The sequence below is a fragment of the Pseudorca crassidens genome, chromosome X (assembly GCF_039906515.1).
Source record: "Pseudorca crassidens isolate mPseCra1 chromosome X, mPseCra1.hap1, whole genome shotgun sequence".
Taxonomy (NCBI): domain Eukaryota; kingdom Metazoa; phylum Chordata; class Mammalia; order Artiodactyla; family Delphinidae; genus Pseudorca; species Pseudorca crassidens.
The window spans coordinates 20,526,928-20,549,629 of NC_090317.1; the positions used below are offsets into that span (position 1 = coordinate 20,526,928).

Here is a 22,702-nt window from a genome sequence, read left to right on the forward strand (position 1 = left end):
CTGTGTAACAACAGCCACAGGGGAAAATAGCAGCTATAGCTCTTATCTCCACTACTCAACCTCTTCTTCTCTGACTACTAAAATCAGGTTACCTTCAACTCTTTGTTCTCCAGCTACCTTTGCTGTACCAGTTGGGATGGGGACAAGCATTTACTTAATGTCTAACATATAGCAGATTGCAGTAGAGGTGGCAGAGTTCAGTGGTTAAAAGCATGGGCTTTGGAGTCAAGCTTGGATTAGAATCCTCACTCTGCTACTTACTGCCTGTGTGATCATGGGCAAGTTGCTTAACTTCTTTGAACCACCATCTCTTCAACTATAAATGGAGATAATCATACCTGCAACTCGAGAGTGTTGTGAGGATTAGGCGTAAGTAATGTACCAAATATAATGCCTGACACCTATTGCTCCTCCATAAAGTGAGAATCATAATAATTCCTGCCTCATAAGGTTGTTGTAAGGATAACATGCATATAAAACGCTTAATGCAGTAAGTTACACAGGAAGGTGCTCAATAAGTGATAGCTCTACATAGAGGTGTACCTATCAGGCATTGTGCTATGTACTTTACATTTGTTAATTTGTTTACTGTCTTATTTCCCCTTTGCCTTCCCCCCATTCACCCTAGCCTCCCTACTCTGTGCTTCTGCCTACAGAAGGAACAAAAACAATATTCTTGACTAGCTGACTGCCTGCTGCTCTCATGAGCAAACCTAGACCACCAGCCAGACACTCCTCTCAGCCCAGAGGCCCTCTTGAGATGGAGACAGAAGGGCTTAGTTATTCATTCTGGCTTATGACAAAAGGTCTCCATCCCTTGGCAAAAAACTAATTTCCTTAGTAGTTACACAATTGCTTCTTTGAAGTTGGTTACACACCAAGGGAAGAAAGAGCCAACTCACAGACCTCTAAATCATCCTAAAATCGAAGTCTCATTCTACTTCCAGTCATTAGAGAGAGACTTGGAAGAAAAAGGAAATGAGACTAAATCGTGTTGAAAAGAGCACGTTTTTCTACTGTCAGAGCGATATGCCCCTGGCAGAGTGCAGACCAAGTGACACATACAAAACTCCTGCTTTACTGAAAAAACTTCAGGTGCTTCATAAGCAGCCATTTATACTCATGTATGAATATTTGGTTGGTCTACTGCATAAGTGAAATCTCTGGGTAAGACATCTTAACCTTTTTTGAACTCATGCAACTTAGCAGGAGGCAGGGATAAACGTAAAAAGTGGAGAAGTCTGTAACTGTCTAATCAGTCTCTCCCACTGGGCATGCTTGTTAGAGCTCTTCCACTCTATGGAGCCTGAGCCATTATTTTCAGTGTATGTTCCATAGGCATCGATCCTACCCAAGGAGCCACTGCTTCACAAGGAAATCCCATACATAAGGGAAAGGGCTTTGTTTTGTTGGAGATCTCTTTATATTACAGTCGATGAGGAGTGAAGGGGCCATTTCTGGGATATTTCCTTGGAACTCACAAATAAATACTTGTAGCAAGTCCTTTGCCTCCTGGCTACTATGCAACATGCCATTTGAAACTGTTCGTTAGTGTGCACTCCAAGTTCCTTTGTACGTCCAACTTGCAATCTTAGAGGTGTCCCAGAAAGTAAACTATACATGATATTCCTGAGCTTTTCTTTTAAACATACATTTGTGAGGATTCCTACTTTGTTGATTCTATTATTGTTGATTGTATTATTTCATTTATTCCTACTTATTTTATTTTATTACTAAGCAAGGATTTCAGGTTTAATACCCCAACACTAGGGTATGCTGAACATTTCATGCCCAATGTTGTTGCTTAGACATTCCTTCCAGGCAGAAACTGTGATTCTGACTCATCCATTTACCCAGCCTATACCTAAGGAAATTTGCAACTGGCATCTACTCACAATAGCTAGTATAGCTGCAGCCATCACCTCTAGAGAAATAGGAATTAGTCACCTTGCCAGTTTCCCACACATCCTATCCAACTTTCTGAGCAATTTCATTAGCATTCCTACAAAGTAAAATTAACACTAAATGGCAAAGACAAGCTTACCCAAACCAAGGCCTTGGAATCCAGCCAGTCCCCCAACAGAGAAGCAATTGCTACTCATTGCAACACAGTGAGTGGACATGTACAGGTGGGGATAGATGGCAGTAAGGTGCCTAAGCAGAGACTGCATGTTCATGTGGAGTGAATCTGCTACCCAGAGACCTGGATATTGAACTAGCATAACAAAGGATTTTAAAGGGCACAAAAACATGGCACTTTTATTTCCATTGCTTCTAATGGTTTGAACAAAGAACTCCCTGTTGTCCAGCCTCTGCCATTTTTTTAAAAAAATTTTGCTTTCTCTACTCAAACAGGAGACAGCAAGCACAGCTACCCAGTCTCCCACTGTATGTCTCTGCTTCCCAGCTACCCCTACCTGACTCACCTTCCATTGCATGGAGTGGAAAAACTATACATGTTGGGATATTTTCCTTTTTAGGCTCAAAACATCACTGAGAGGCATTTTTTAAAATCTCTTTACAGGAACAAAAGAGCATGTTTAACAGATTAAAAGTGATTAGAAGATCATCCCCTGGGAAAACAGAGTAAGAGGAGATAGATTAATATTTCTGTTGAAAAGGGGTTTTTTTGCATTGGGGTTTAATATAAGTGATAACTTTGATCACAATGGTTTTCTTGAACATTAAGACAGATTACTTAAGGAGACTGCAGCTGTGGGTAGGATTATCTGCTTATTATGCTGCATGCCCAGGTGAAGATAGGTCCACAACCTCCAGACTGATATTCAGCCAATGTGCCCTGGATGGTCATACCAGTTTTAAAATACTGGAAAACTTCTCTTCCAGTTGGTAAATAGGTACTGCCAGGTGCCCCATCAGTGATAACCAGCCATTCCTGCCAATAAATAATCACTGTCCAGATCCCCTCTAAGTGACGGCCTGTCACCCAGGCCATCCTGATCCTCCTGGTATCCTCCAGACTTCCCACAGTCTAGCAATAATGGATTGACCTCTGGCACAACAAGGGGATTTCCTGGGCCCTACTCCAGTGGTAAGGTTCTGTTTGGTTGCTCATGCCATACTGGTGTTTGAATATTTTGAATGTCATTCCTAGTTCCCCTGATCTTATTCCCGTGACTTCAGATCATTTCTGTAGACAGAACCAACCAGCTAACCAGAGAACCCCTAGTAGAGTTTCTGTTCTGCTCTTATGTAGGCTAGCTTCAGTTAGTGAAAGAAGAAATTAATAGGGAAAATATTAGCAAGATTAACTTGGGGAAAATTTGTATAAAATTTGGGGAAAGCATTTTTACTTAAAAAAATAACCAGTAAATACTGTGAGCCACAATTAGTGTCAGGTAGTACAGTGCTGTCAGCAAATTGAAGGAGATCAAACTCGGCTGTTTGTTCATTCACTATGCCATATCCCAGAGCATAGTTAGCAGTATATAAGGTACCATCCCTACCCTCAAAGTTCTTACAACCCAGCAGAGGAAATATCGCAGGTTACCAGATAATTATTCATACAAGGTAAAATACTGATGGCCATTTAGAGAATCGTACTAGCGCTAAGTATCTCTTAGATATGTATTGAATACAATGTCAGCATACTTTCTGTTGTACAAGGGAACCCCCAGACTGGAAAATGTTCAATTCGTATGAGAAAAAATAAGAGGGGGTTCACTTAGACAAAACCAGACTATCTCTGTGATAGTAAATTAGTACTAACTGTACAATGATGAGTAATATTTAATGCTACAAACCCTGATTACCAAAGAAAAGCTTATTGAAATCAGTACAATGATGCAAAACAGACCATTGAAGGATTCCTTCTGCTCCTATGATGGAAACAAATTGGATAATTTTGATTCCTTATCATCCTCTATGAAATTGTATTTGCTAATAGAATGCAAATATCATTGGTAAAGAAAGAAGAGCAGAGATGAATCATTATAATGAATGTTCAAATAAAGAGCATCAGATTCAGAAAGTTACATTATTATATTGCCTAAATAAAACCAACCAGGATTTCCCACTGCAAACAGTCAGGCCTTTGTGTATAACACACTTGTTTAAAGTGCAGTGACTAGAACACTTATTCCTCCTAGGTAATGCTGGAGTTGGTACTACTGTCGCAGAGACTTTCTGGAAACCCAATTGAATTCTCCTGTGTGAGGTTCTCTTAGCCATCTCGGAGAGGATGCATCCTTCTTAATTTGTTGGTATCCATTTGGCTTTCTTCATTTCTGGTTAGCAATCTTCTGCTCCAGACTTCCTACCACCAGCTGGAATGGGAAGGGGAATGCAGGCTGATATGTCTCATACCATCATTAACCCGCTCACCTTCCAGCCTCATGCTGGGGTCTCTGACACTTGCCAAATGGCTTCCCTATGTGAGAAGTTCATAGGGATTGAAGTTGCATCAGTGGGTGGTAGGGAAGGGGCTCCCTAGGTGTCAGACATCACATTTGTCTTACTCTTGCCTCATTCACTGAATCAATTCTCACTGAGTACCTACTGTGCACTAAGTGTAGCCTCTTTTACTTTATTCCTAGAAGTCTATATTCCTTTCCTTTCCCACATGTTTTGGCCAATTCACTGGTATCCTGAAATGCATCAACCTCAATTCTCCCCTCTGATGAGCTTAAGTGGACTTTAATAATCCCTGCTAAATTGTCTTGTGACTCTGTCATATGAATAAAGGCTATGGACTCTAGGTTAGATTGTAAGCATCAAATTAATTTTACTGCAAAGGTCAGGCTGCTCTCCTGGTGTTCTGTTGTGCTTGAAGGTTAGTCACTGCATGCTTGACCAAAACCTTCCTGTCTGAGCTGTATTCAAAACAGATTTCAAGATATAGCCAGATTGAAAGCCAGACATTTGGAGATAAAGACTGTGTACTTTGACCCCCTGGAAAAAGCAAGCAGCTGCAGTGATTTCATATATATATACAATACATCATCATCATCTCCAGGAGATGATAGGCATTAAGCTCAGCACCTCTTGCTCCCAAAGCAAATGTCTGCTCATCTTTTCCACATAGCTGCTCATGTCAGAGGAAAGGAATATTTCTTCCCAAATGACTTCTAAACTTGCTGAGAAGTGCTGCCCCTAGGGAAGCAGGACCTATCAGTGGAGTTTGGCTCAAAAAAAGACATAATCGTATTCAGATAATGGCAGATACCTCTATCCTGGTTCCCTTTAACCTTCATCTGTCTTCCTAATTTACCACGGGTTCTCCCTTTCCAGCTCACCTCTCTTGGCCAAGCCTGTCGTGAGTTCATGCACTCCTGATGTATGTGTCTAATATACTCATCAGTTCAAGTTCTACAAGTAACATTCATGTAATAATAACTTGCCATTTATATTCCTGGAAAAATCCAAAGATGGTATCTGAGGCTATCAGGTCATATCCAGGCTATTGTCAGAGCTACAATACCTTGAGGCTATAGGGGCTGGGGTCACAAACTTCTTATATCATGACAGTTCCTTTGGGCACAATTGTGGTCTCTTTCAAATTTCCTTAGAAGAGACAGCAATAGTCAATTTTCTATTCCAGAGAATAGAGGGAGATATAATCAGATTGCAATTCTGAATTTAATTCTTCTCAATGAGAAATTTACAAGTAGACCTAGGGAAGCTCTGTAGCCTTTTGTTCCTTATAACGTTCAACTTTCACCTGTGACAGTCATACTGCTGACCCACTGTGTGCAGGACGTGTGTGTTCAGTGGTTGGGTTGTTTTCTTTTTTTCTGAGTAATCCTCATCCTCTGCCCAAGTCTCCTATAGCCAGTTGTGTTTGCAAGACAAGGCCAGGTGAGATGTATAGCCTGAGGCTCTGGAGCAGAGCAAAGCAGAAAGTGAAGTGACTCAGGAAGGCATCATCTGGAATACTGAACACCAGCTAAGTCACTAAAACAGATCCAAAATGTTTTTCTTTCAGGAAAATTCAATCCCTCCTTGCAGATACCCTATGAGGGGGCTAACATTCCATCTGGACAGACACATAAGTCAAACACCTTAATTTCTGAAACAGAATGACAGCTTGGCCAGTTTTTATGTCTAATAGCTAAAACATGTAGGCCTCTCTTCAGCCCAGAACGGACTGTCTGCCTTCCATGTGCTCACTAGAGCACTCCCTCTTGAATTACCTGCCCTATAGCTCTTAGCTATATATAGGGACACGCCAACCAGATGTGCTTGCCTAAGAAGTGCTGTCTCCAGGGAAGCAGGCCCTATCATCAGTGGAGTTTGGTTCCAAAATGACATGATCATATTCAAATAATGGCAGACACTTCTGTCCTGGTTCCCCATAACCTCATCTGTCCTTCTCATGTACCTCATGCTCTCTCCTGTTCACCTCCTTTGTGTACCCCTTTTGTGAGTGCATTCACTGCTGATGGAAATGTCTAATATACTTGTCAGGTTAAGTTCTCCTGGTATCTTTCATGGAGGAACTTACCAACATCCCACCTTTAAGATTTTCTTACTCTTTTCCTCTAACCAGTAGGACAAACAGGATTGTCACTTTATACTCAGGCCTCCTATGGAGTCTTGTTCGGTCTTCATTTTGTGTGTGAATTTGCCAACCTCTAGCCCCAAGTAGATTATAAATTATCTGAGGGAAGTAACTGTCTTTTGTTTCTCTCGTGTCCCTCTCAGTCTAACAAAAACATGATAGGGGCTCAATAAGTACCGTTTGTTCATTCATGAAACTAGGAAATACTATTCAAATGGACTATACTGTTTCTGGATTCCAGTGTACTCTTTTTTTCTTCTCAGAAATGAAATTTTACTCTGAGGTTGTATTGTACTCTGCCAGAAGTAAAAATGTACTCTGTGGTTCTGTGCTTTGAACTACAATCAGATATTCCAATTGTAGTGGCTTAAGGAATCTACACTTCTCACTGTAGCTGAGAGAGTGGCTGAAAACTCTGATCTACTGCATTCAGTAGGTGCTGCTATCATCAAAGGAGCAGCCCAAAGGCCTTTGCCTCTGTACCTTGGCTCTCTTTCTAACCCAAATTCTGATGTGGGGTGGTCGTACTGCCTCTGCTAATTTTCACTTAACCTCTCCATGCCTCCCTGTTTTCTTCAAAAAAGCCCATCAATATCGACCTGCCTTCCAGGGATGTTTTGAGGACATAATGCTGATAAGAAAACATTCTCTATGAGAGAATATTGATGGCAGTTGTTTTGTAGCCACAGAAAGAGAGGGCACTCAGCAGTAATTGGGGGCCATGTTTAGCCACCCAACCAGCCATTATCGTTAGTACTCAGATTGATTCTAATGCATCATAATAATGCAGCTTGTGATCCACATGTAGGGGGTAATTTATTGTCAGGTGGTGATTGTTAGTAATAACAAGCTGTTTGAACATATTCAGAACATAGTTGTACACATTTCTTGTTTTTCTTTCTTCCTTTGTCTATCCTATTTTCTCCTTTTATACTGCATATTATGGTATTGTTTTTATTCTTTAAATAAGCTTAATGTCTCAATGAACAGCTAGAATACAGGAGACTGATTTGGAAAAGCAGTTTAAGTAGGCAAGTCCAATTTAAGAATGGTGGTGGATTTTATCACTCAGCTTTATTAATGGGCCTCATTCCCACTGTATCGCATTTCTTCCCCCAACACATTCGTATAAAAGCCCTTGCCTCTCCCATTAACCCCTTTGGCTGGTGTTAACTCATTCCTGGGCATTTGTTGCCATAGCTGCAGCCACCCCTCAGCTGGAGCCCTTGTGCTAGCCCCTGAAGAGGCCATGAGGGGCTGGCCTGCTTATTCCAGGCGTCAGCTGTTAGGCGGAGGCCAAGAGCCTTGCAACCTCAGAGGTCAAACAGCCTGTCCCATGCGTTTAAGCCCTGTCTTTTTTTTTTTTTTCTTAGCAGCAGATGGGTATGTGGCTGTCCAGCCTCAAGGCTGGGAAACATGTGTGGGAATATTACCAGCACTCTTCCTCCCTCACCCCCTCCTGGGCACCCAAGCAGGTAGCCTAGCACCATATTCAAAAAGATGATCGATATTTCCACTCTGTCGTTTGAATCTCTTCCTTCAACACCTGCGGCAGCTGTGGGGAATTGTGCACAACTTGCGTCTGTTCACTGAAATAATTGCCAACAGTTTTATGGAGCGTCTCATGTGTATTTTTGCCCGTTTACAGATTTGATTATATCGTTTGTAGAATGGAAACGTGGCTTTCCACTGCTTACTCTCATTCTTACAGATCTTCAAGGAGAAACCCTTTTAAAAACAAAATGGAAATGACACGCAAATGGTTATGTTAATATCACACAGGCAAAAGTCAGGGCCTTCAGAAGGCTCCTCAGGCGCAAACTCATCAGGTGATGAGCACATCTTGTACACATGGCTGAGTCACCAGCCTGCACCGTCCTAAGAGAAATAACCAAGAAGAGAAAATGTTAGATGCCTGTAATGTGTGACTACTTTCTGCCCTAGGCTTCAGCACTGACATAGGCCAGAGCAAACACAACTCTCACACATGCTGATTGGACAGGTTCAGTGGGATTTGAGGAAGATGTTCAAAGGTGGAAAGTTTCCACATAGACCAGTAATACAGAGTTGGAAAAGAAATTTTAATTTTGTCTGTGTTGTGCCAGCTCTGCCAGACAGCTGGCAAGGATAAATCTGTGGATTCGCTCCAGACTTTAGAAATTCATAACCATCTAGTCCTTTACCTTGACTTTAACAGCACTGATATCATAGCATCAACAACAGCAGCAGAGCCACAGCAACATTAACAGCTAACATTTATGGAGTATCCTATACCCTTCAAAATACTTTTACAATAAATATCTCTTGTTTAAACATCTCACCAACCCTGTAAGATCAGTATTATTGCTGTCTGTGTTTTTGAGATGAGGGAACCAAGGCTCAGAAACATTAAGTGACTTGCCCAAAGTCACATAGCTGGCAAATAACCTAGCCTTCTGACCCCAAAACCCTGAGGTACCCCTGCTAGGCAATACACACAGCCCTGTCACCCTGCTCGCTAGCCCACTGCCACCGCCATGTCCCCAGATCTCTGGGTAAACAAATTAAGACCCATGCAGGGATTTGCTCGAAAAACAAAAGGAAAGTACCCTTGTTACAAAAGAATTACTGACTTTCCGTATGGGTTCACTACTAAATGATACCTTTGACACTCGTGTTTGTTCATGCATTACCAACTACTGGGCAAAATGGAGGTGGGTGGGGGAAGCCAGGGAGAGGGGAGGGATATGAAGGAGAACACCACAAATTAAAGCTCCTGGCAACTGAAGAATCCTTCCAAAATTCAGATAAAACATTTCTGAAGAGACAGAGTCATTATACATAGTACTACTATAAAGATAAGCAAGGAATAATTAACACAAAATTCAGAATAGTGGTTATCTCCGAGGGGAGATGGAAGGAATTACAGGAGGGGCACACAGTGGCCTTTAAAGGTAATAGTTATATTCTTTTTCTTCAACTGCATGTCGGATATACAATTTTCATTGCACCATAGTTTTTTATACTTCACACTTGTCTCTTATAAATTCCTCTTTGTACCTACTCAATATTTAATATTTAAAAAATAGAAGAAAGTGTGAGTCAGTGGAAAAATAGGATTTGATATACAGAAATCAACTTTACATTTTTAAGGAACACTGCTCTTGAAAGCTAAGTGCACTTTGATAAAATCCTTAGCCAGCTTGCTCTGACAGTGTCTTCCAGTGACATACCAGTTAGCTTCTCAAGAAGTTGTGATTTGTGAGGAGGGCATGCTTTCCCAGAATTTTGCTAGGGTCGTTGAGCATTTCAGCTGCCTTGCCCCTCCCTTCTCATCCCCTCCTTTTTGACAGTGAACTTCTAGCTTCTGGAAGAGGAAAGAACAGTGGCATGGTCATTTGGGAATTTGAAGTTAAGTGCTTGAACTGTAACTGTGGATTTATGGGTTGTTACCCAAAGACATATTATCTTTAGGCTTTCCTTGGTGTTGGACCTGACAAAGAATGCAGTCAACGAGTGGGCTTGTGTATTTATTTTCATCACTGTTTGGTTCCTCTCTGGCCAGTCTAGGCATGCTGTAAGCACAGGCTGACAGGAATTATGGCTTTTCTTCATGTGGAAATAAGTGGATAAGCAAATACTCTCAGCCTGATTTTGTTTCCAATTCATTATTTACAGGGAATTCACCCTTTGTAATCATTTTCAAATCAAATTTGCTCTACCAATCCCTGTAAGGTTTGCTCTGGAGATCATCACCAATGTAGACGTCTTTTATTTTTTAACCTCTTTTGTCTCCTCCATGTTAATGCCAATTAAAAAAAAAAAGAAATACAAATGGATTAAAGGTGATGTCACTAGTGGCCTGGAGATTCACTCAGGAAGAAAATTTAAGTTACAGCAGAAATGGATAAAAGGAAAGCAAGTCAATAACTCACATGTGTTTGCTATTCAGACTACTATTGCTGTATTAAAATATTCAGGAGAGCTATTGAATTAAGTGGGGAAAAAATACATCATATATAAGATAGATTCCAGGAAAGGCACTATTGTTAATACTGTTCCAGAATCACAAACCGTTGACCAAATCACTTGCATGTGGATTATTCCTGGAGTAGGCTGACACATACAGTGGGTGTCCCCTGCTCAGCTGTCACAGAGGTCACAGCCATGACCTCCCTTTCTAACCTCCCTTTGTCTTACTGGAAAGCTTGCCATGAAGAGCAACCTCTTCTCCTGCCTACCACATTGCCTCCCATCCTGGTCATGGATAATCGAGACGTAATACTAAGTTATTCTGGTTTTCTTTCACCACAGATGGGGTGATCACAAAAGAGAGCCTGGATGCAATGCCATCCATGCTTTTGGAGAAAAAAGCAAGTGGGTTTTGGCAGCAGGTCTGATGGGTTTGTGGTATGTATATACAGTGGGGGCGGAGGGTAACACCAGAAAATCTTTTGAGGATTTTATTACCAGTACCACTTTTAGAAAATGCATCGATCAGATGAGAGGCATATAAATTAGTCCTGCTTTTCTTTCTAGCAGTACTCTTGGTAAATAATTGGTTAAAGAGAAGCCATCTTATGCTTTTTTGTTTAAATATATTCCCCACTGTTATTAATGGCTGGTTCCTATACTGGTACTTTCCTGCCCTTTTCACCTGAAGTAATCATAACACTCCCCTCTCTCCTCACCCACAATGGCCCCTGCTTTCCATAAGATATCAGAGGTAATACCCACTATGGTTAATATATTAATAATAATTACTGGCATTCTACTTATTAAGCTAGGCATTGCAGTGGGTCTTTTTTTTCACATATTTTCTCCTTTAACCCTTACCACAACCCAATGAGATAGGTACTTGTTATTATCATTTTTCAGACGTGGAAAATGAAGAACAGAGACATTAAGTCACTTTCTTAGCATCACACAGATAATAAGTTTCGGGCCAAGATTAGAACTTGGATCTAATCCAAACAGCATGATCCTAACTACTGTTACAACCCCATTTTTTCTTCATTCAAGGTCACACAGCATTAAGGGTTGAGAGTTTGTTATTCTTAGTCTGGCCAAAGGCATGATGGGGATTGCTGGGAGTGTGTTGCAGTTTTCAAAAAAACCTCAATCATTTTGAAAAATGAAGGGTAGTGGGGATGGTGTGAAGTTCTGTATAGTAAAGTCTATTGTTTTCTGATTATTTGTCAAATTGAGGTGGAGTTTGAAAATTCAAGTTAGGCTGCCTATAGAGGTGAAGAAGCTAGAAAGGGGCCAGGGCTGCTGGCCCAAAGCAGAGCCATTAGTCACTGCCTCCTGCGGCTGTATGTGTATATATAGCATTGCCCTTAGTATTTGAGGATGACTCTGCTGAGGCAGCTAGTTCTCAAGCCAAAGTTCCCATTATCAGTAGGATTTAACACTTGACTTGTTTATAGTGGTCATGGCCAGTGTCCTACCCCCACGACTTAGACCATGGCCTTGCAGCCAGTGACTTGCAAAGCAAGTCAACAACATAGGCTAATACCCATCCTCTCAGAGTCCAACGAACTGGAGAACACAAAATGACTCCAGTTTTTTAACATTCTACTTTTAGGAGCAAGGAATAATAAGTAAACTGATATGGAAAATATTCTCCACTCATGCCCATCCCCCCAAATAAGAACAATTTCTATTCTAGGTTTTAGACTTAGCACAAATACAACCTTATCTCCTACACTTTTAAGATATCCACAGTACCATAATTGACTTATATTTCAAAACTCACTTTAAAATAACCTTCTCCAGCTTAACATCACTTCCTCTATGCTCCCCTCCCTCCTCCACCACCACCTCTCGTCCTAGCAAAGTGGCTACCTCCCCTTTCTTCATATCTGTTTAGCCATTATCAAACAATAATTTTGTTTTCGCGTTTGTCTCTCCCATTAGTCTATGAACCCTTCAAAGGGCAGGGAAACATTGATTTTTCACCTTGGTACCATCAAACGCTGTGTGGATTTAACATGTTTGTTAAATTAATATTCAGAATGTATCCTGAAGCCCTGCCATAACCTCACTCAAAGATTCAGGTACGCCTAGCACATATTGACCACCTGTGTTGTTTTTACCACAACCCTGGGAAAGGGGTGGTACCATTCTTATTTATAGATGAGAAAACAAACTCTGTGTTTCTCAAATTTGTAGTGGGCATAAGAGTTATCTAGGGTGCTTGTTCAACAGGCAGATTCCCCAGCGCCACCCAGATGAAAACCTCAGCCAGGGACCCTGGAACTTGGCTATTTAGCAAGCGCTGCAGGTGATTCTGATGCACATGGTTGGAATGCACTTGGACAAACACGGGTGTAAGTGATTGCTGCACTGCGAGTAAATAGTGGAGCCAGAGTTCAAACTCAGCCCTCCTAGTTCCAGATCTAGCCCATGCTATATTTATCTTTGTTGTACTCTATCTCCTATGGCAAGGAAGTGGACTGAAACATGTTGGAAAGATTTTCAGCAAAAAGGGCTAAAGCAAAACAGCTTGTAGATTAACCCCAGGGCTGTTTATTTTTTGCTCCTCCAAGAGATCTTGCCAGACTTCCAACAGCATAGCAGCAGGGTTGCCAAATCATCTCTTATGCAACTTACCTCAGAAAAGCATTGACCACAGAGCTTTGGGAACTTTCAGAGTTTATGCTTCTAATTTGTTCTTTCTCCATTTCCCCCTCCACCACCGACCATGCCATTAACCTAAAGAGCATGCTCAGTACCTGAAATGCAATTAGTTGATTTGTTAAATATTAAGATTTATAGTTGAAAACCAGTACCTACAATATTTGGGACCTGACAGTAATATTAATGTGTCTGTTTCAAAACTAGGAAAAGAAATGTGAGGCTTAACAGGCAATTAGTGGAGATGTTAAAGTAGCTGATATATGGTAGTATTTTTTGTGGCCCAATTATTCTTTTGGTGCTTTTTTAAAATATTAATTAATTAATTAATTAATCTATTTATTTTGGCTGCACTGGGTCTTAGTTGCGGCACACAGGATCTTCATTGCAGCATGCGGAATCTTTAGTTGCGGCATGTGGACTCTTAGTTGCGGCATGCAGGTTTCTTAGTTGCAGCACGTGGGCTTCTTAGTTGTGGCACACGGGCTTCTTAGTTGCAGCATGCGGGCTTCTTAGTTGTGGCATGCAGACTCAGTTGCAGCATGTGGACTCCTAGTTGCGGCATGCAGACTCAGTTGCGGCATGCAGGTTTCTTAGTTGCAGCATGCGGACTTCTACGTTGCGGAATGTGGGCTTCTTAGTTGCGGCATGCGGACTCTTAGTTGCAGCATGCGGGCTTCTTAGTTGTGGCGTGCGGACTCTTAGTTGTGGCATGCGGGCTTCTTAGTTGCAGCACATGGGCTTCTTAGTTGCAGCATGTGGACTCTTAGTTGCAGCATGTGGACTTCTCAGTTGTGGTACATGGACTTCTCAGTTGCGGCATGCATGCAGGATCTAGTTCCCCGACCAGGGATCAAACCTGGGCCCCCTGCATTGGGAGCATGGAGTCTTACCCACGGGAACACCAGGGAAATCCCTGGTGTTCTTTATCTAAATGTTAGGTGAGGAAATGTGGAATGAATGTGATGATGTAATCCTAAAGACTAAGACTAATGGCCACAGTCAACCATTCACCCTAGACCTGAGTAATATGAGTTCACTGGTATCTCAGAAGCCCAAGAAACCAGGAGTGAGAAATTATGGACCTTAGTGTGGAAAGGCCCAAGAGAGCCTCTCTAGTACGGCTAGCCACTGCTCTTACTGACTGAGGAAGCCCTCCAAGGTTCCCATGGTGGAGCCTGCTGGTTTTCTAGGACTCCTACATCTGACTTCAGCCTATTCTCCTGGCTCACATTCAGCTAATAACCTTGAAGTGACAAGCACTATCTCTGAGGTTCCTCAACTCACTCGTGCCAGCCCATCTTGAAATAACAAAGGAGGCCCCTGGCTCCAGCTTAGGGAAGTGGGAGGAGAGACCCTCACATGGCAGCTAAATGGTTTCTTTCTTAAACAGAAAAAAAAAAGGAAGGGAAAGATAAAGGAAGTGGTGTTAAATCATGACTGAGTACATGCTCTGTGTCTCAGGTTCTGTGTTCTTTATACTGTAGTGACAGGATATAGCTCAGTGCCTAAAAGTGTGGGCTCTGGAGCCATACTGCCTGAATCTGAATTTCACCTCCAGCATCAACTACACCTGTGACCCTGGGCAACTTCCTAACTTCTTTGTGTTCCATTTTCTTTATCTGTAAATTGGGTCTAATGATAAATCTTACCTATCTCATAGTGTTGTTATGTGGATTAGATTAAATAATAATATAAAGCCTTGAAACAGTGTTTGGCACATAATAAGCATTTAATCAATATTAGGGATCCACATTATTATCATTAGCTTAGTACATGAAAGATAGGTATCATTATCTCTAACTGAAGGTGAATAAACATGCTAAAGAGTTTTCAAAACTTGCCTAAAATCACACAGCTTGTAAAAGAGCCAAGACTTGATTTGAGATCTGTCTGGCCCCAAGGTCTGTACTCCTCCCACTATACCCTGTTCCCTTCATAAATGTAGGATATATGCTGTGAGTTCCTTGAAGAGATGTATGCCAAAACTTTTGGCCTTCTTCTTCCTCACTACACCCCCACTGCAACTGCCATCTGGAGGGCTGGCTTGGTGCCCTGGCTTCTTATACACCTAGTTTAAAACCTTGAACATTCTTATAACTGCTCCAATATGGAGGTGGCTCTCTCCAAGACCCCTTGGCTTATAGACTAGAACAGTGAGTCTTCCAGCATGGGGGTTAGTTTGTGAAAGCACCCTCTAACCTGAGGTTCTCATCTGCATACCTTGAGGATCAAGCTACTCTTTCCCACCCCCAACCCCACCACACTCACAGCTCCTGTGAGAATAATTACCTACTATATGGGCTAGCATAAAAACCTTTCCCTTTCCCTTTTATTTTTTCTTTTCCCTCTCCTTCCCTCCCCCTCCCCAAGGAAGAATATATTATGGCATCCTGATCCCCTTGAGTGGCTCTTTGATTCATCCTTGGTAACACTCATAAGGAGATAAAGCCCTCGCTTGCCTGATAGCGTCATCTCTCTCAAGCCTCCTGGGAGCCTTGTCTTAAAGCCCCCGTCAATTCTCTCACCCTGCAGAGCCATGATGCAAGCTGTGGCGTCACTGCTGGTGATGTCTGTGATCAGAGAGAGAGGTGCCCAGGGCTTCAGTGCCTTGCTCACAAACAATAATGGATTGTTAATTCTCAAAGAAAATGAAGAAGGATTCAAAATAACACCTACAACGCACAATATTACTTCCTGAGCAATAAATACCAAACAGAAGATAAACCCTTGAGCCCTAGGCTTAACATAGACCCAAAACATGAGTTATCCTGCTGTTTCCTTTCCCTTAGCCAGAGAACAGAAAATACAATGTTATTGAGTTCTAGGACACCCCATCCTGGCCTTGTGCCATAATCTTCCACAACATATACTTCTTGTATGTCTACTGTATGCAAGGTTCTGTGTGATATGCTGGAGATGGGGTTTTCTTCTGTGTTCCACACAAGCATTTTCTACACTTCTCTCTTTTCCTTTGTCATGGTATTCCTAGTGCTATTTCCAGGACCACTCTCAAACCAGTACCCCATCAGCCTTCCACAGCACCTGGATTCCTCACCATAAGGATAATTTCTTTGGTGTGAAGCATAAAATTAACCTTGCTAAAAATGTTAATAGATTCCTGGTTGAGGATGGGAGGGGTGTGATCAGATTAGTCTTAGCACAGTGGTGTAAGGGTGTAGGGCATAAGCTGCAGAAGTTGGGATTGGCTGCACATGTGGTGGACAGGAAGGAAGTGTAAAGAAACCAGGAGTATAAGGCACCCTCCAGTAAGAACATATGAAAATTGCTACAATAGAGCTGGGTTTGTTAAACTTGGCACTATTGGCATTTGGGGTCAGATAATTGTTTGGGGGTGGGGGGTTGTCCTGTACGTTGTAGGGTGTTTAGCAGTATCCCTGAACTCTACCCACTAGATGTCAGTAGCACCTCCTCACTCCCAGTTGTGACAACCAAAGGTGTTTTCAAATATTACCAAATGTCCCTGGGAGGGAAGGTAAACTCAGCCCCCATTAAGAACCACTACAATACAGGACATGGGGAGCACCCATCTGTAATGATGAGCTCTATAGCCCTCCCAGCTCAAATATTCTGTAACCTTCTGACTCCTTTAGTTTTGTATAAGATAGTGGTTAAGAGCATGAACTGTGGAGCCAGATTGCCTGGGTTTGAATCCCAGCTCCACTGCAAGCTAATGTATGACCATGGACAGGTTGCTTAACCTCTCTGTTCCTGCTACCTCATCAGTAAAATGAGGATAATGAGAGGTCCTACTTCACAGGGTTATGAGTTTTTAATTAATGTACATAAAGTGTCTAGGAGAATGCCTGGCACATAATAAGAATTAAAGAAGTGTTAACTATTATTAGTCTTGTTATAATTACTATTATTAATACTATCATTCACCATTTATCTAAGTCCTAGTACGTTCCAGAGTCCTGATGTCTCACCCAGGTTTAAACCACTATTTTCCTTCTGCAGAAATGACTAGAGAGCTAAATCCACGGTTCAGGACCACACAATGTCAAGAAATTTTAAATGGCTATGGGTCTATGAAATAGGCATTGCAGGTAAGCCCCGCTTTGTACAATTACTGAGTTCTTACAGAGTTCACTTATTTAAAAGCCAACTTATTGGCACATACTTTGAGTTAGTCACTGTAGAATACACAAAAGTAAATGAGGTTTATATCCCCTGCCCTCAAGGTGCTAACAAATATAGCTGCTACATGCACATTTATTTTAGTAAATTTAATAACCTTACATTCTCAAAGTAATTCCAATCATTGCCTTCTTACCTATAAAGAATTTTTCTGTGATGAAAATTATCTCCCCATCTCCAGACTTACCTTTCTTAAAGTTAGTATTTCCGTAATCGTGATTCTCTTACATTATCAGCATGTTCAGATTATAATACCCCAAATTATCACCATGTTATCTTCATCTGTCTCTCCCTCCATTTAAAATATTCATAAGAAACTCACTAAAATATATTTTATCTTAATACAACAACAGAATATTATCCCATTCTAAATAGCTTGGCATCTGCTTCTGGGAAGAACAATGTCTGTGCAAGACTCCCTTATATATATACTCATAGATTTCCTTATTAATTTGTTTTAAATTGTTTGCTGCACATCTTCTCTATGTCAGACACAGTTTGTATGCACTAGGAATAACAAGGAGGAGTAAGAGACTTCAAAGTCTAGGAGGAGAGACAGCCACAGAAAGAGGTGACAAAAATATAATGTAGTAGCTGCAATAGTAATGTTTTTTTCTGTTTTGTATTGTTTTGTTTTTTAAACATCTTTATTGGAGTATAATTGCTTTACAATGGTGTGTTAGCTTCTGCTGTATAACAAAGTGAATCACCTATACTTATACATACATCCCCATATCTCCTCCCTCTTGCATCTCCCTCCCACCCTCCCTATCCCACCCCTCCAGGTGGACACAAAGCACCGAGCTGATCTCCCGGTGCTATGCGGCTGCTTCCCACTAGCTATCTATTTTACATTTGGTAGTGTATATATGTCCATGTCACTCTATCACTTCGTCCCAGCTTACTCTTCCCCCTCTCTAAGTCCTCAAGTCCATTCTCTATGTCTTTGTCTTTATTCCTGTCCTGCTCCTAGGTTCTTCAGAACCTTTTTTTATTTTAGATTCCATATATATGTGTTAGCATATGGTATTTGTTTTCCTCTTTCTGACTTACTTCACTCTGTATGACAGTCTCTAGGTCCAACCAGCTCACTACAAATAACCCAATTTCGTTTCTTTTTAGGGCTGAGTAATATTCCATTGTATATATGTGCCACATCTTCTTTATCCATTCATCCGATGATGGACACTTAGGTTGCTTCCATGTCCCGGCTATTGTAAATAGAGCTGCACTGAACATTGTGGTACATGACTCTTTTTGAGTTATGGTTTTCTCAGGGTATATGCCCAGTAGTGGGATTGCCGGGTCGTATGGTAGTTCTATTTTTAGATTTTTGAGGAACCTCCGTATTGTTCTCCATAGTGGCTGTATCAATTTACATTCCGATTAGCAGTGCAAGAGTGTTCCCTTTTCTCCACACCCTCTCCAGTATTTATTGTTTGTAGATTTTTTGATGATGGCCATTCTGACCAGTGTGAGGTGATATCTCATTGAAGTTTTCATTTGCATTTCTCTAATGATTAATGATGTTGAGCATTCTTTCATGTGTTTGTTGACAGTCTGTATATCTTCTTTGGACAAATGTCTATTTAGGTCTTCTGCCCATTTTTGGATTGGGTTGTTTGTTTTTGTGACATTAAGCTGCATGAGCTGCTTGTAAATTTTGGAGATTAATCCTTTGTCAGTTGCTTCATTTGCAAATATTTTCTCCCATTCTGAGGGTTGTCTTTTCATCTGGTTTATGGTTTCCTTTGCTGTGCAAAGGCTTTTAAGTTTCATTAGGTCCCATTTCTTTATTTTTGTTTTTATTTCCATTCCTCTAGGAGGTGGGTCAAAAAGGATCTTGCTGTGATTTATGTCATAGACTGTTCAGCCTATGTTTTCCTCTAAGAGTTTATAGTGTCTGGCCATACATTTAGGGGCATTTTGAGTTTATTTTTGTGTATAGTGTTAGGGAGTGTTCTAATTTCATTCTTTTACATATAGCTGTCCAGTTTTCCAAGCACCACTTATTGAAGAGGCTGTCTTTTCTCCATTGTATATTCTTGCCTCCTTTATCAAAGTTAAGGTGACCATATATGCATGGGTTTATCCCTGGGCTTTCTATCTTGTTCCATTGATCTATATTTCTGTTTTTGTGCCAGTACCATACTGTCTTGATTACTGTAGCTTTGTAGTATAGTCTAAAGGCAGGGAGCCTGATTCCTCCAGCTGTGTTTTTCGTTCTCAAGATTGCTTTGGCTATTCAGGGTCTTTTGTATTTCCATACAAATTGTGAAATTTTTCGTTTTAGTTCTGTGAAAAATGCCATTGGTAGTTTCATAGGGATTGCATTGAATCTGTAGATTGCTTTGGGTAGTATAGTCATTTTCACAATGTTGATTCTTCCATTCCAAGAACATGGTATATCTCTCCATCTGTTTGTGTCATCTCTAATTTCTTTCAACAATGTCTTAAAGTTTTCTGCATACAGGTCTTTTGTCTCCTTAGGTAGGTTTATTCCTAGGTATTTTATTCTTTTTGTTGCAACGGTAAATGGGAGTGTTTCCTTAATTTCTCTTTCACATTTTTCATCCTTAGTGTATAGGAATGCAAGAGATTTCTGTGCATTAATTTTGTATTCTGCTACTTTACCAAATTCATTGATTAGCTCTAGTAGTTTTCTGGTAGCATCTTTGGAATTCTCTATGTACAGTATCATGTCATCTGCAAACAGTGACAGCTTTATTTCTTCTTTTCCGATTTGGATTCCTTTTATTTATTTTTCTTCTCTGATTGCTGTGGCTAAAACTTCCAAAACTGTGTTGAATACTAGTGGTGAGAGTGGACAATCTTGTCTTTTTCCTGATCTTAGAGGAAATGGTTTCAGTTTTTCACCAATGAGAACGATGTTGGCTGTGGGTTTGTCATATATGGCCTTTATTATGTCGAGGTAAGTTCCTGCTATGCCTGCTCCTGGAGGGTTTTTATCATAAATGGGTGTTGAATTTTATCAAAAGCTTTTTCTTCATCTATTTAGATGATCATATGGTTTTTATCCTTCAATTTGTTAATATGGTGTATCACACTGACTGATTTGTGTATATTGAGGAATCCTTGCATTCCTGGGATAACCCCACTTGATCATGGTGTATGATCCTTTTAATGTGCTGTTGGATTCTGTTTGCTAGTATTTTGTTGAGGATTTTTGCATCTATGTTCATCAGTGATAGTGGCCTGTAGTTTTCTTTCTTTGTGACATCTTTGTCTGGTTTTGGTATCAGGGTGATGGTGGCCTTGTAGAATGAGTTTGGGAGTGTTCCTCCCTCTGTTATATTTTGGAAGAGTTTGAGAAGGATAGGTGTTAGCTATTCTCTAAATGTTTGATAGAATTCGCCTGTGAAGCCATCTGGTCCTGGGCTTTTCTTTGTTGGAAGATTTTAAATCACAGTTTCACTTTCAGTGCTTATCATTTATCTGTTTATATTTTCTTTTTCTTCCTGGTTCAGTCTTGGAAGGTTGTGCTTTTCTAAGAATGTGTCCATTTCTTCCTGGTTGTCCATTTTATTGGCATAGAGTTGCTTATAGTAATCTCTCATGATCCTTTATATTTCTGCAGTGTCAGTTGTTACTTCTCCTTTTTCCTTTCTAATTCTATTGATTTAAGTCTTCTCCCTTTTTTTCTTGATGAATCTGGCTAATGGTTTATCAATTTTGTTTATCTTCTCAAAGAACCAGCTTTTATTTTTATTGATCTTTGCTATCATTTCCTTCTTTTTCATTTATTTCTGATCTGATCTTTATGATTTCTTTCCTTCTGCTAACTTTGGGGGTTTTTTGTTCTTCTTTCTCTAATTGCTTTAGATGTAAGGTTAGTTTGTTTATTTGAGATATTTCTTGTTTCTTGAGGTAGGATTGTATTGCTATAAACTTCCCTGTTAGAATTCCTTTTGCTGCATCCCGTAGGTTTTGGGTCATCATGGTTTCATTGTCATTTGTTTCTAGGTATTTTTTTACTTCCCCTTTGATTCTTCAGTGATCTCTTTGTTATTTAGTACTGTATTGTTTAGCCTCCATGTGTTTGTATTTTTTACAGATTTTTTCCTGTAATTGTTATCTAGTCTCACAGCATTGTGTTTGGAAAAGATACTTGATATGATTTCAATTTTCTTAAATTTTCCAAGGCTTGATTTGTGACCCAAGATATTGTCTATCCTGGAGAATGTGCCATGAGCACTTGAGAATAAAGTTTATTCTGTTTTCTTTGGATGGAATGGCCTATAAATATCAAGTAGCTCCATCTTGTTTAACGTATCATTTAAAACTTCTGTTTCCTCATTTCTTTTCATTTTGGATGATCTGTCCATTGGTGAGAGTCGGGTGTGAAAGTCCCCTGCTATGACTGTGTTACTGTTGATTTCCCCTTTTATGGCTGTTAGCATTAGCCTTATGTATTGAGGTGCTCCTATGTTGGGTGCATAAATATTTCCAATTGTTATATCTTCTTCTTGGATCAATCCCTTGATCATTATGTAGTGTCCTTCTTTGTCTCTTGTAATAGTCTTTATTTTAAGGTCTGTTTTGTCTGATATGAGAAGTGCTACTCCAGCTTTCTTTTGATTTCCATTTGCATGGAATATTTTTTTCCATCCCCTCACTTTCTGTCTGTATGTGTCCCTAGGGCTGAAGTGGGTCTCTTGTAAACAGGATAGTAATGAGCTAATGGAACACTGTAAATAAAGGGGATCTTTGGGAGGGAGTTTAGTGTGATGCATAAGACTGTGGGCATTGGTGTCAGAGCTGTCTGGGTTTGTATTCCTGTTCTACCTCTTATTAGCTGTGTGATATTGAGCTGATTACTTAAACTCTCTGTGCCTCAGTTTCATTATTTGTATAATGTAGTGCAATAATTCATATATATGGTGTGTCTGTCTGTAGACTTTGAGCCCTTCATGGCCAGGACTACTTCTTCATCATCATCTTAACTATTACCATGTTATTAGTTGCACTTACCAAGTGCTCAGTATGACCCAGAGCCCATGCTAAATTCTTCTTTTTTTTTTTTGCGGTACGCGGGCCTCTCACTGTTTTGGCCTCTCCCGTTGCGGAGCACAGGCTCCAGACGTGCAGCCTCAGCGGCCATGGCTCACGGGCCCAGCAGCTCCGCGGCATGTGGGATCTTCCCGGACCGGGGCACGAACCCCTGTCCGCTGCATCGGCAGGCGGACTCCCAACCACTGCGCCACCAGGGAAGCCCCATGCTAAATTCTTTACCCACATTATCTAATTTAATCTTCAACAAACTTTTAAGGTAGATACTATCATTTTCCTAATTTTTTAGCTTCACATTTTTCTCATCAAACCCAGTTCTTTATTCAGAGCACTTATCATAATGTGTAATTATTTTATATTCATTTGTATTTT

At 40.6% G+C, this 22,702-nt stretch overlaps 1 protein-coding gene across 14 annotated transcripts in view; it reads left to right on the forward strand.

Moving 5' to 3' along the window:
- The window catches only part of ENOX2 (ecto-NOX disulfide-thiol exchanger 2), a 299,052-nt gene that overhangs the window by 181,302 nt on the left and 95,048 nt on the right, over nucleotides 1-22,702 (forward strand). For 3 of the 14 annotated variants that reach the window (XM_067723233.1, XM_067723235.1, XM_067723234.1), the window contains exon 4: nucleotides 17,120-17,208. The exons of the other annotated variants lie outside the window; for them this stretch is intronic. In XM_067723233.1, the coding sequence (XP_067579334.1) occupies nucleotides 17,160-17,208 (49 nt within the window). In that variant the 5' untranslated portion in view covers nucleotides 17,120-17,159. The remainder of the gene's footprint in view (nucleotides 1-17,119; nucleotides 17,209-22,702) is intronic. 14 annotated transcript variants of the gene reach the window in all.